Genomic DNA, 14,867 nt, shown 5'->3' with positions numbered 1-14,867 from the left:
CTCACAAAATGAGACACAAACTGTGAGGAGACGCATGAGTTTATAGTTCACAAAGTTAAAATGCAAAGAAATAAACAGCAATTTAATGCCCAGCAACATTTGTTATTCGTAATTTCATATACACATAACCATAATTTATATCATTATAAAGATAAGTGTGTTCATGTAAACACTATAAATGAGGATTCTCCCTCGATCCCTCTATCTATTATAGATCTGAATGCAGACTCAGTGCAGCAGTTCTCCTGATCTGCCTATTTTAACCATTAGCCCTGCTGGTAATCTGGAGGATTTAGGCAAACACAGTAGCACGTGTCTGAATGTGAACGAACTCCTGATAAAAGTCAACTGCCGCCATTCTTCAATTCTCGTACTGCTCTCCCGACAAAAATGCTTGCAGCACACACACAGCTTTGCTGTATGATCGGCCCTGACAAGATCGCAGGGGAAAAACATACAACAAACCCCGTGGATCATGGAAACAAACACATACGAGCCTTCATGAACGGCTACTGCGTGCCGTGGGTCCGTGACTCTGTGTCTCAAAGCTTGCTTGAAACTGGCAGGTCTGTCTTGTGTCTTGCCTTCGGAAAGCACGTGCTCTCATGAATAATTAAACAGCCTGCTCTTCTCATTGGATAAGAAAACTCCGCTATGAATAATAATCAGAAACCGACGCGTCATCATTGCACTTGCAATACTGCGCTACGTCGTCGATTTTGGTCCCGCCCCAAAATAATTTTAAACCCGGAAGCTGAAATTAGCTGACCAAAGCTCAAAATTATCCAGTTTTCCCCACAATTAAAGCTGACAGGTGCTAACATTGTCTTAACTCAACACACACACATCTGTTAATATAAAAAAAAAGTTCTCAAGGGTGTCCTGAACCTTTAAGAGAAAATTTGTTGTGTTTAAAATAAAACACGCAGGACGGAGCCAAAAAAAAGAAACGAAAAAAAGAAGCACTTTTTCCGACGGTCCCTTAAGAGCTCCTCTATGCGCGAGCTCTCCCGGCTAAACGCATATTGGCGAGGGCTTAATCAGAGCAGTGCTCGTAATATCGAGCGAAAAAAAAAGAAAAAGATAGCTGTGAAACAAAACCAGCGTTGTCTTTTTGAAGGAAACACACTTTAGATCTTTTTAGGGTAAGAGGTTTTTGAGTTATTGCAGTCCATCACTGAATCTCATTTCTGGCGCCCTCTGGATGTACAGCGCCCTTAGCATTTGCCTATACTGCCTATGCCACGGGCCGGCCCTGTGTGCCAGTCATAGGCTACTGTACAGATGCCCTGACACGAATACAGAGCTGCACTGAATGTTTCTATGGTAAGCGCAGACCTGCAGTTTGTCACGTTTGATTTCAAAAGGTTTGTTAAATACATTACGGTTCTTCTAAAAAACGACAACGTTAATTTAAATATACATTTGGTTATAAAAAGAACTATGCACTTATAACCCTCTCACAACGAAAAAACTTGTTTATCTGTGCTTCTATGTCCATAAATATTCTCATCAAAAGAGCCCGCAATGCTCAGTAAACTCTCTGAAACAGACAAACTCTGGAACATAACTTACTCTCATCTTCAGAGAGTAAGTTGCTACTGCTACTTAACATACCCCAGAAGTTACCTCCCACTTTGGAACCAAAGCTGAGGTTTTCTACTTACTTACTCTCAAACTTACCCGGGTATGTCACATAATCTGCTTTCTGGAATTCCTCCCAGATCACCTACAGCATCTTCAATGTTTGTTGTTGTCACACAAGCAGCGATCGCTTTCCAGAGATCGCTGGTTCTCACACGAACTTCAGGACTACACTTTCGCATTTCCCAGGACTACATTTTCATACATGCACTGCTCCCAGACACCTATGCTCACACATCTAGCTTGATTACACTCACCAGCTGCACCTTGTCAGAGACTGTTATCACACCACTTATAAGCCACTCATGAACCCTTCCAGTTTGCTGAGTCTTGTTTACTTATTGTGACATTACAACGCGTTTCCCTGTCTTGTTTTCTCCGTGTTAGACCTTAGCCCTGTATTTCCTGTTCTCCTGTTTAGCCGCCTGCCTTGTGACCTGTTGCCTGTTTATACCGACTACGATTCTGGACTGCCTGCACATACCCGTTTGTACCTGATTTGACCACTGCTTGCCTGACGCTGAATAAACCTGCATATTGGATCTTACCTTCTGTTGTATCTGTCACTCCACCCCAGTCGTGCACATGTAGTTGTCAAAACTATTCACCACTAAAATTATGTTTTTCCTACAATATTTTTTCTCCTGGAGAAAGTCTCATTTGTTTTATTTCAGCTAATATAAATATAGTCAACTTAAAAATAATGTTATGGTCGATATTATTAGCCACCTTTAGCTAATTTTTTTTAACTATAGATGTGTGGTACCCTCCTGAGATTTAACGTTATTATATTTTGTGTGTGTGTGTGTGTGTGTGTGCTCCTTCATAAAAGCCCTGGTATACTGTACTTTAAAGAAAATTGAAAAAAGCATTGAAATTATTTTGGCCCCTTAAAATGAACATTGTGTACTATTTGTACATTTAACTCGGATGTAAACAGATGGCCATTTGATAATTAAAATTATTTCAAGAAAGGAAACTGCAAAATGCAATGTTTAATGTCTTGTGCTTTTTCTGTTGAACTATTTTGAAACAGAATTTCAAGTAACAAGTAGTAGGCTAAATCTCTTTAGGTCAAGTAAAGCATTAACCAAAATAAACTCTCTGGAAATTGTAACATTTACATTTGTGTGATTAAGAATTTTTTTTGAAATGCTTAATTCAAGTAAAAGGTAAAACACTTTAAAAATAAACTCTTTACTGAGTAAGCCTAAATTCAACTCTTTAATTAACACTAACTTCTTGCTAATGCTCTTTTTTAAACAGGTTTCTTTGTTCTTTGAGTAGTATTTTTCCTCAAGTTCTGGGAGGCACACTTTTTTGAACTCTTGTGCTTTTTGTAGACAAGGTTCCCAGAAGTCCTCAGACGTGCACCACATTGAAATCCTTTTGAGACAAGACAACAAGACTGCAGTAATTTGATTGGGTGACAAAAATCTGTGTGTAGAAGCTGTGGTCTCATTTTACCTGTAAGCTGTTTGAGGACAACTCGAGACAAAAGTCTTTGTCCTTGTCATGATCACCAGCGATCTGAACTCAATAGATCGCTGGAATACTCGCACAATAGCTTACGGACTACAAATCTGCCATTTTAAGAATACATCTACATACATGCATGCCGCTTACACACACATTTTCTGTATTCTGACTGATTACACACGCACCACTGGAGGATTGTCAAGGAGTGATTACACATGCTTTTTAAGCAGTACACACACTCACTCCTATGGCCGAGTCTTGTTTACTTCAAGTGACATTACAACGCGTTGTAACTTGTCATGTTTTTCTGTGTTTTTGACCCTCACCTAGTTTGTCTTTTTGCCCCTGTCTGCTGCCTGCCTTCCCACCTCTCGCCTGTTATTGTACTATGATTCTGGATTGCCTTCACACATCTGTTTGCACCCGTGTTGACCATTGCTTGCCTGACATCCCTAATAAACCTGCATGTTGATCCGAACTCTGTTGTAAGTGTCATACCCCGGGTTACAGTCCTTTATGACCACTGCCCATTGAATGCTGCAGGACCAATACTTGAAAGGACATTTCAGCCCCAATTGATGCTCCAATTTCAGGGAAGCTGCTCGTTATTATAAAGCCACACTGTTTGATTTAGAAGTTTGTGTAAGATGCAGCTCTGAAGTCAGTGTAGGCCTGTCTAGCATCCCTATTATAAACTAAGGCAAAACAACAAACAGCCACCAACAAAATATCTATAAATAAGACATTTTAAGTATTTAAAGTTACTCACAAATTAAAACATCACAAGTCACGCAGGCCCATAACAATGAAGCCACAACATAATTATGAATAACATGCCTTACCTTAACAAAGAATTGACCTAAGAGACCTGGGGTCAGCTTCCTTTGCAGAAATCCAAGAAGTGGATGGCCGATGACCTGCCTTAATCTAATATGTGATAAAAGGGTTTGGGTTGAAACTCTCCATTGGTGGTCCATTAATGTCCAGAAAAAGAAGTGATGAGAGACTGTTTTTACGCAACCTATTGTGAATCTTGCTGTCAGTATCATTGATGGCAGAAAATCCCCTCTCACACTCAGCTGAAGTAGGAAGGTATGTTTTACTCACTATAAAAATCCTTTCCAGATTTCTGTCTGGTGCTTTGCCTTGTAATTTCCAGTCGCGAAACTCCTCGACTTCCTCTCTGGCTTGTTCTCCAAACATTTTATCAAATGCACGTACTTAATACGATACAGAATCAAAGAATTACGGTCCTGTGGCCAAAAGCACTTGTCCAGGGGTTTTAGCAATTTTAAAAGGTCTGATTCTGGCATTTGCCTTGTGAGATTGTCGATCACAGATTGATAAAGTTGTTGACAATTAATCTTGCCTATGCCCGCAACAAGTTGAACATCTTTAAAAAGCCCCAGTGACATGCACTGTTCATCCTTCAGTTCGGATTTCCCCTTAGCTTTCTTTACAGTATTAAAACTACTCGCCACCCATCTGATTGTAAATATCTGTCTGATTCTCAAAATCTGCATATTTAGATCTGCCTCTGCTTCATTTAGCGATCTGATATTTTTGCACACTGGTGGTACAGAGAATACAGCTTGGCATTAAAAAACTCGAAATGATTGCATCCAGCAACCACGTTCAAAGAATCCTGGACAACCAATTCAAGATGATGGATATGTATTGGATGTTTGAAAAGTCACGCTTGAGCTTTGCAATGACTCTGATGCTTTGGTTTTACCATTGAGAACTGCAGCCCCATCTGTTGCAGTGCTAATGAGGTGTTTCCCCAAAAACTCATCATCTAATCCCACTGTACGAAGACACTGTTTTAAGCTGTTGTGAATTGACTCAGTATCTGTGCCCTGCGTCAGCTCTACTTCCTTTGCCACTCCATCACATCTCACATATACGATGAGATAGGAACAACCTTGTATAGTGCTTTTGTCTATGCTGATGCTAAATTTTGATTTGAGCTTGGAAACAAACTTCTTCCACATTTGATGTGCAATATGAAATCTAATCTCAGCGCAGGAGTGATCTAATTTATGCACAGTTCCCACCTTTGCACCATTAAGCTCCTGAAGCTTCATTAAAGGGGTGAGCTTTCTGTAAGAAATTCTTTCCTTAGCCACCATATAGGCGGACCTAAATGATATTGCAGTCTTTTCCATTAATTTGGAATTTAGTTCAACAACTTTGTTTGGCAGAATCGCCTTTTGCTTTGTCAATGTCAATTTAGTTGCCCTATTGTGTGCAATGCTGTCCATGTTTTTATATATATTTTTCCGTAACTTAATCTGAGCAGTGGTGCTTACTTCTCCATTAATCCACTCTGTTCCAGGTGCATTTTCACAAAGAAGAAGGATTATTTGCATCTCTAAAAACGATACACCCAAAGTGTCCATCCTTAACAAAAAGCCATGTATATCAGCTTTTCCAGTCTCTTCACTGTTGGCCGTTCCAGTTTAACGATAGAGAGGAGCAAAAAGGGTTACCATTGTGATCGGCCTCTGACGAGCTGTCACCACCACATCTTCAGCCAGACAGGACTTAATTTTTTCAGCTTTTTCAGGTATGCTAGCAAGGCTTGGTGAATCTGTTGTGCTATTAACATCAACATCACTACACAATTTCTTAGTAAAACCAAAATTAATTAAAATGCCTTTTTCTTTTTGGCATGGTGGCTAAATTATGCTGTATGTTGCTAACTGCAGAATTGGTTTTAGGAACTTTACACTCATATCAGGCCTCCAACATTAATATTTTTTCTATGAATTGAGTTAAGGTTAACAAACATGAGTGTAACTTGCACCACAACACCCCCACTCCCTGATGCTCATGACATGAATGGCATGTCGTTATCTTTATTGCCTTCATCGCAGTCATACTCATGCATGAATGATTATTTTATAGCATTTTTGTAAGCAATTTTACTCATAATAATATATGATAATTACCACAACAAAAACCACACCTCAAAGACAGCAGATTGTCAATAATTTTAGAGACCCCCAAAATTTTACAAATCACATTTTGAGGGGAGCTCAAGTCTTAAATAGGGGAGTAGAGCTCCCTGTAGTTCGCACCATGCACGTGCTTCTCGCAGACCACCAGGACAGCAGACAGGTCACTGGCATCTATGGTTTTCATTATACAGGGGTTTTGCCAGGTATGGAGGTAAAGCAGAATGTGGTGCAGCGCCTGTGCCTTATGTGCATTTCGAATAGTACTTTTCTATCCTGTACTGTGGTGTGAAAGTTTATAATTGATAACTTTCACGGGTGATCACTCCTGTGGGTAACCCCAGTCCTGTTGGTTAATGTCACAATTTGTTATAACATTTTCTCTTTTTTTTGTTTTGACTGATTTGAGAGTATGACATTGAGTATTTTGTGTATGTGTCAATTGAATATTAACAACTTTCAGTGCAGTGGCACTGTGGCTTAGTTGGTCGAAGTGCCTGCCTTGTAAACAGGAGATCTGGGTTCATGTCCCAACAGTGCCTAATGCTCATTTCCTAGAGATGCTTCTAAGGCGAGGCAGTGGCGCAGTAGGTAGGTAGCCTTATGCTGTGTTCACATCAGACGCGGAATGCGCGGATAAATCGCGCTATTTGCGCGTAAATAGCCACATGAACATTTGAGTTTACTCGCTTCATACGCGCGTCAACCCCAGCTTCATTCGCGTGTCAAATTCACATCAGAACAGACGCGGATTGGCGTGATGGGCATGGCTTCTGTCTGCCCGAAGACTCTAGCTTCATAGCTAAATAGCTAAGAAAATAACAGTGTTTATGTGCTTTATGAAGACTGAAAAACAGCGTTGATACGTTTAGGGTCGTGTCTGAGTCCACTACATTCTTTCAGAGGTGCATCCAGCTCTGTGAGCTCATAAACTCCTCCAGAAACTTAACCTGGATGACGGAGGCTTTCAGCGATGCTTCTGACTGAGCCAAGCCGAGTTTGATGAACTGTTGTCGGTGAAGGCTTGAGGATTTCCCTCGGAACACCAAGATCACGCCCCCACAAGAGCAAGCCTCTGATTGGTTAACACGACGTGAATGTACGATGAAGTTCAGATTTTCGAAATTGAGAGATTCGCGCGAAACGCTCGTTAAGTGCGTCAAACATTTAAAATGCTCAATTCGCCCGCGCAATTTGCGTTATTCGCGCGTATCGCGCCGCAGAATGTCTATTCGCGTCTTTGCATTGACTTAACATGTGCGTGCCGCTTCTGGTTTGAACGCAGCTTTACAGCAAGAAGGTTGCTGGAACCTTGGCTCAGTTGGTGTTTCTGTGTGGAGTTTGAATGTTCTCCCTGCCTTTGCGTAGGTTTCCTCCTGGGTGCTCCGGTTTCCCCCACAGTCCAAAGACATGCGGTACAGGTGAATCGGGTAGGCTAAATTGTCCGTAGTGTATGAGTGTGTGTGTGTGTGTGTGAATGTGTGTTTGGATGTTTTCCAGCAATGGGTTGCGGCTTGGAAAAACTTGCTGGATAAGTTGGCGGTTCATTCTGCTGTGGCGACCCCGGATTAATAAAGGGACTAAGCCGACAAGAAAATGATTGAATGAACTTTCAGTGCCTTTTGTGAGTAAGCCTTCTAGAGGTGACTGGCCATCAGGACCTTTTTTAGTGCTTTTTAGTGTCTTTTTTTCAAATAATTATTGTGAATAACCTTTTCGTGTTTTCTGCCTCCTCCTTAAAAGGGTGGTCCACTACGATATCATATTTTAAACTTCAGTGGATGTGTAATGTAGCTGTGTGAACATAAACAACATTTCTGAATGTAAAAAGCTCAAAGTTCAATGCAAAGGGAGACCTTGGTTTTTACAGAGTTAGCTTTGCAAAGCCTACAATGAACAAATTTTGGGAACTACAAATAATGCTTTCGGCCCTTGTGAGATCACAAAGGTTCTTTTACCGTGCACAAACACAGCGCAGCTAAGGACCGTGGCCAGAGACGCTGTAACGTTAAAGCAGAGATAGAGCTAAAATGCATCCAAACGCTGCTGTTTCCACAGAGCTTCGTCCGTTTTTGCATTTGGGCGTCCAAAGGACACGACACAAAGACAGAAGTGCTCACAGTTCAATATTAATTATGTTCCAGAGAATTATAAAATACATAGCAAGTATGATTTGACAAAACACAGCTCCAGAATCTCTCCTAGTTCAGTGCTGGATTTGGTTAAAATCTCCTCAAAGCAGAAGCTGTGAAGTACGACCTGTAAGTGATTTTGTTTGTTAAAATTGATCATGACATGTACAGTGTCTAGCGTTAACGGTATGCTGTAGTAACCATGTAAACCATGGAAAAATGCTGTTTTGCACCGCAAACAGTTTAGCTACAAATTCATATTTATCAGTCAAACTGCTATAAACACCCACACACACACTTCATCAACACGTGCAGCATCTCTCTATGTGTGTGTGCGACTTTGCATTGATTGTCTTTAGGCAGCTTTTCCATGCGTTTTACATTTCAGATAATGAAGTCGCAAAAGATATGTGGATAATTCATATTACTTACACCTGCATATTCCGGATATATGTGGAAGACGTTGTGTAATGCGTGGAGTTAAAAAAATACAGGATAGCTAACCTAACTCGTGTAGCAGCAGAAAAACAAATCAAGCCTCACACAGGTCGCATCCCACATCTTGTGCTTTATTCTTCTTTCACGATATATTACAGAAAATAACTTAATCTGAGCATCAGAGAAAAAGAAAAAGAAAGTCCCGCACACATGCGCTTGTTACAGAAAGTTCACACATTCACACACACACACATAGGCACACACAAAGACGATCTCTCTTAAAGGAGCCGCACTCCATTTTTACTCGTTACAGACACATGTCAGATTTTATTTTAGAGAGCAGACAGGAGGTTCCGCAAATCGCAGCACATTATGACGAAGACCAATCAGAGTCACTTGAGGGCAGGCCTTTCAGAGGAACTAGGAAATGTATCAGTCATTTTCATGTTAGCTGAGTAGAAGTAGATAATTAAAGTGTGATTTATGAAAAAATAACATGATTTCCTTCAAGTGAAACATGAGCACACATTGCTTTGCATCCTATAAACACAACCAAGCCTTAAAATTACATTCTGGACCACCCCTTTAAACATTAAAAGAGGCAAAACTGTGTGACCTTTTGATATTTCAATTGCTAGCTTTGTATCCCAGGTGTTGTTGTTGCATCCTGGTTAAAAAATGATTAAGGGTTTCACTGATTGTTCATGATTCATTTATTGGTCACACTCCATAGAATTAATATGTATCATTTCATCATGAACCACCGTAAGAGGAGAGAAAATAAACACACAACAAACACAAATGAATCCGGAAAATTAAAACACTAAGCCAACATCAACAATCAAACATTAATCTCAAACAAATAAACAAAATTACCTTATTTTCCGTTAAACCAGGAGCTAAAACACATGTACGGGGAATTCGTGAAGCAGCCATATACCTGTGCCTTTGTTACAGTGTTTCACCTAGTGTTCCTTGCTTAGTGTGCTTTGCTTTTCATTCATTACTACACGCGATATATATCCGGTAGGCTCCTCAATTTTGATGTCATAATTAAGGTCCCCAAACAACTTAATTCATTCAACAAATCAAACCGTATACAAAATACAACAAAATAACAAAACAAATTATAAATTATAAACAATAAAGTAACACATTATTTCAAGTTTCGTTACAGGCTTAGTAGGTTGTTTTATCAAACTAATTAGCTTGGGGGTAATTTCTGGTTGCTCACCCATCTCCATCTAAGAAAAAGGTGCATAACTACTATAATAAAATTGTACAGCCTCCACTAGAGTCAATCCCGCCACATTCTGGCAAAGTCGGCAGGATAAGGTTGTTTTTTTATTTTTTTAAATTTTTTTATTTACTCAAAAAACAATATAGAAAAGCAAAATAACTCATAATCTTAGTTCAAGGGAACAAATTATATTAACATTTAGGTACAGGACATGCACATTTAAGGGTAACTCTCTGGAAAAGACAGCATGTGGTGGAAATTACATTTATGGTTTCAAAACACAATTACTATGGATTGCTAAAGTTTAAGGGTTAGACAATAAAACTAAATCAGTGGCCAATTTAGTGTTGGCGGTTTCATGGCTAAATTTGAGAAGCTGGTGACCTTCATGAGTCTTCATTCATCTTCATTTCACCAGTAAGATTAGAGTGTAAAGATTTAATTAGCAGAGTATTAACACAGTTTTACTAAAATTGGTGAAGAACCACATCCAGCCCCCAAGAAAGTGTTCAACCCAGAACTGGGGGGATCAGTGATGATTTGGGCTGCAATATTATGGCATTGCCTAGGCCCAATACGGGTGCTAAATTTAGCATCACTGCCAAGAACTACCAACACATTCTGAAGGACCATGTGCACCCAATGGTTCAAACATTGTATCCTGAACGCGGGGGCCTGTATCAGCATAATAATGCAGCAATACACACAGCAAGACTGGTGACATAGTGGTTTGATGAACATGGCAGTGAAGTCATCTCCCATGGCTTGCACAGTCACCAGAACTAAATGATGTTGAGCACTTTGAGGTTTTTTAGGGGAATGAGTGAACTGGGAATGAGCATCTCGTGGTGACCTAAACACTATTCTGCGAGAAGAATGGCTCAAAATCCCTCAGGCCACTGTGCAGGACTTGTATTTATCATTCCCGAGATGAACTGATGGTATATCATCCGCAAAAGGAGGTCTGACACCATACTAATAAATTATTAATTTGTTCATTTTCTTTTCAGTTTAGTCTCTTTATTCATCTGGGTTCGCCACAGCAGAATGAACCACCAACTTATCCAGCATATTTTTTACGCAGCAGATGTCCTTCCATCTGCAACCCATCACTGGGAAACACTCATACACTCTCATTCATACACATAGACTACGGACGATTTAGCTTACCCAATTCACCTATAGTGCATGTGTTTGGACTGTGTGGGAAACCGGAGCACTTGGAGTAAACCCACGCCAACACAGGGAGAACATGCAAAGTGCTACCCACTGCGCCACCATGCCGTCCCTCTAATGAATTATTGTGCTCTCAGGCCTTTCAGTTTCATTGTGCCACTCAAAATTCATATAATATTTAAATAATAATCAGTTCTTCACAATATACACTGTTACTGTTAGACAATTCAGTTTTTTAGATCAATCTCAGCTTTACACATGCAAAAAATGAAATGTGTGGTTATGCTTGGTAAATTGGTAGATTGTGTTTAATAAGCGTGAATTAAAGAGTTTATTATTTTTTTTCTAATAAATATCTAATGTTTCTCTACATTAGCACTGTTTCGTGGTCATTTCCACCACACCCTGTCATTTCCATCACACCCTGTCATTTTCATCACCACACACATTTTTAAAAATTACTTAAAAAATTATTATGACACATTAAAAATTTATTTACAAGTTATGAGTTCATGCTTTATTTAATATGCAAATTCAGTTCATTTATTTTGTAATAAGCTTTTAACCAAATAATATTTTAGAGTGTGACAAATCTTGGCTACAATTCAGCATTTGGTCCTAATGGACTAATTTATTTCATTGACAAATGTATAAAATTATTGTACATTGTGGAAAGATTGGTTAAACTAGAAACAAAAATGATCTTAGACAATGTTTGACCGCCATAATTTATTTCATTTTGAAATAAAAGCTGTAGCCTATATTAGGATGTGGTGGAAATTACATTTGTTCATTTAATAATGGAAAAATTTTTAATATTAACAATTTATTTTCATATCTCATTCTAATTATCTTCCTCCTACAGATCTTAAAACTAGACAAATTGTTTAAACTTATAAGGCAATACATTACTTTTGAACAAGTTCTTTTTACTCAACTTCACAAGGCTAAAAATGCCCGTAGTTGAAGAATTGCCCTTAAATCAAGCATCATACACAATAAGGAAACATGAGACAGGTTTATGCAACATGTTTAACAAAGGAGACAGTGGAACATGTTTTGAAAAGATGCAAAGCATGAAAATAAAAAGAGAAATCATAAAGAGGATTTGCATACCTTAGGATATCAGGATTTCACATTTAAAAGGTTTATTAAAAGATGGTCTAGATTCAGGGAGAAAATATATAGGTAACTATAGGATTCATTAAGAATAGTGGATTATACAATAGAATTTAGAAATCCAGTGTCATCACGCTACATCACAGTAAGTGGCCATATGCACCTCAAAAGTTGGTTCGCAACTCGCCATAGAACCAAGAAAAAGAACAGTAATGCTTGTTTTAGCTATATTTATAACTTACCGAAAGACGCATGGTTAAGTCACAGAATTTAGTAGTTATATAAAAGAAAAAAAATAATAATTTACTTATTTTTTGATCACAATAAGAAAATATGGGTTAGATTACTCCTGACCCGCACTCCAATCCAGATGGTGGCGGTAATTCTCAAAAAAGCTGGTTGCCAACCGCCATAAAAATTACAACAAGAGGAACAGTATTGGTTTAACATCAACAGACAACTTTACTAAAAGAAATGGGTACTTATAGACGAATAGACTGTATATTTTTTAGTGAATTTCATCCAACGTTAGGACCAAAGATCACATATCAGGTAACATCACAGAAACCTGTATTTGGGAACAAATGTATGTTTGGCTGCATGGCTTTCAAAAGAGCACAGTACGCACAGCAAGATAATGTTTATCTAGTTAACTGGCTTATCACAGCAAAGTTAGGTACATGACGTTTTACTGTGATCATACTTATAAATTGACAAGTCGTAATAAGTTACGACGTCGGGTGTGTTCAGGTTCCTTTTGTCGACAAAAAATAGCGTTATGCCTACTTTTTATAGATTTCAAGAAAATATAGCAGGGTTTGTTAACTTTGCTTATCGAAAAACGAAAAGCCAAGAATTCGTATCAATTGTGTTTTGTCAATGAAAATCCACAAGTGTTTACTTAATATATAGCATTATATTTCTCACTGACACGCCCCCAACTCGGAAACCGTCCATTTAATTTCACTAGTGTCATGGGCAGATGCTATGTTATAAAGCATTTATATACTATATACCAGGGGTCTGGAACCTTTTTTCAGCAAAGAGAAATTTCTGATTTTTTTTTTAATCAAGTGTATTTTTTAAAGGAGTCATTGGGGGTGTGTATATGACAAAACCTTTATTTATTAATAAACAAAACCTTTATTTATGTTCATGCACAACGCAAAAATAAACAAATGTAACGCATTACAATGTATGAACAAAAGGAATTTATTGATTTTTTTCTTTCTTTTTGCCATCGCCACTAATGAATGTTGTTTGAATTTACATACGGGAGGTTACAATAGAAATGTAAGTTTCTTGCCCTTTATTGGTGTCACGATTCAAATTAAATCACAGCATCACATATGTGCATTGGTTAAAAAGTCATTTTATTGTAAACTGAGTTCATATTCATTTTGCTGTAGAAAACACAATAAAAATGGAATTGTACTTGTACTTTCAATAGGAAACAAATTTCTAGTGAATTTTTTTAACTTTAAAATATTATTGAAGAGAGACAGCTGGAGAGCCACATGTTTTTGGTCAAAGAGCCACATGTGGCTATATAGGTTTCCTACCTCTGCTATATACCATTGTGCTTATGTAGAACCACTCAATCAGGACTCAATCAGTGTCAGTTTTTCAGCTCCTTGGAAACGCTTCTTCATACCTTGCTCAAATGATCCTGATGATCAATAAGTTGTTGTTTTTTTTGTTTAAGTCTTGATTTTTTGACATTTTATGTTCATAAATAAGATACACATATATAATGTAATGGTAGTAAAAAATAAAGTTGACATAAAAAAATGTGCAGCACCCATGTAAACATCTTAAACATTTTATTTGACAAATGCTAACAAGTACATACCAACTTCATCTGCAGTAAAGATAGCAACACAAAGCAACACGCTCTGTTTAAAGTTGAATTTTTTTTAGTTTTTTCAAATCTCACTGATCAGTAAATTTTTTTTGGAAGCTAGATGTTTTGCCTAGAATGCAGACAACAGAAAACCATAGTCACCATAATCACCGTCTTACCATATATTGTTAGTAAATACACAGCTGAGTGGGGGAATTCTCTATGGAGAGTTCTGTGTAGGCGGAAGTAAGGATACACAGCGTGGAGTCAAACTGGACACCACGTAACGTCATGTGAAAAGGGTCTAAAACAGCATTGTACATTTAACTCCAACACTTGAACGCACCATTCATTCATTCATATATATATATATATATATATATATATATATATATATATATATATATATATATATATATATATACACACACTTTTTTATGCTTATATCTTTTGAAAATATATATTAAAGTTATTTTACCTTGTTTTTCTTTCTCTATTTTTGATTGAAGGTTCCGGAGGAGTATATTTCAAGGGAACTCTTTGATACTGTACAGGTGTACATCATTACCAAACCTGAACTGCAGAACAAACTCATAACAGTGTACGTACAGAACTTCATCATAACAATTGATCTAATTGTTGCAGTGTTTCTTTGTTTAATTTCATTTGTTTTTAGTACCATTGTTTTAGACCAAGCAGAATTATTTCAGCTATGCTTTAAAATGTGCATTTAAAATTACTTACATTGCCAAACATTTTGATTTGGAAAGTGGGTTTTTAATAGTGCTGAGCACAAATTAATCGCATCCAATATAAAGGTTTGTGACATAATATGT

At 37.9% G+C, this 14,867-nt stretch overlaps 1 protein-coding gene and 1 pseudogene across 1 annotated transcript in view; one reads left to right on the top strand and one right to left on the bottom strand.

Moving 5' to 3' along the window:
- Positions 1–4,050: 4,050 nt before the first annotated feature.
- LOC147843481 (E3 SUMO-protein ligase KIAA1586-like) lies at positions 4,051–5,443 on the bottom strand (annotated as a pseudogene).
- Positions 5,444–12,601: 7,158 nt separating this feature from the next.
- Positions 12,602–14,867, top strand: part of nprl2 (NPR2 like, GATOR1 complex subunit) — a 15,871-nt gene continuing 13,605 nt past the window's right edge. The window contains 2 exon segments of the mRNA NM_001045847.2: positions 12,602–12,740; positions 14,541–14,632. Of these exon segments, the coding sequence (NP_001039312.1) occupies positions 12,663–12,740; positions 14,541–14,632 (170 nt within the window). The 5' untranslated portion in view covers positions 12,602–12,662.

This window comes from Danio rerio, chromosome 6, assembly GCF_052040795.2.
Source record: "Danio rerio strain M-AB ecotype USA chromosome 6, GRCz13ab, whole genome shotgun sequence".
NCBI classification, from domain to species: Eukaryota; Metazoa; Chordata; class Actinopteri; order Cypriniformes; family Danionidae; genus Danio; species Danio rerio.
This window is presented reverse-complemented; position numbering and strand designations above follow the sequence as displayed.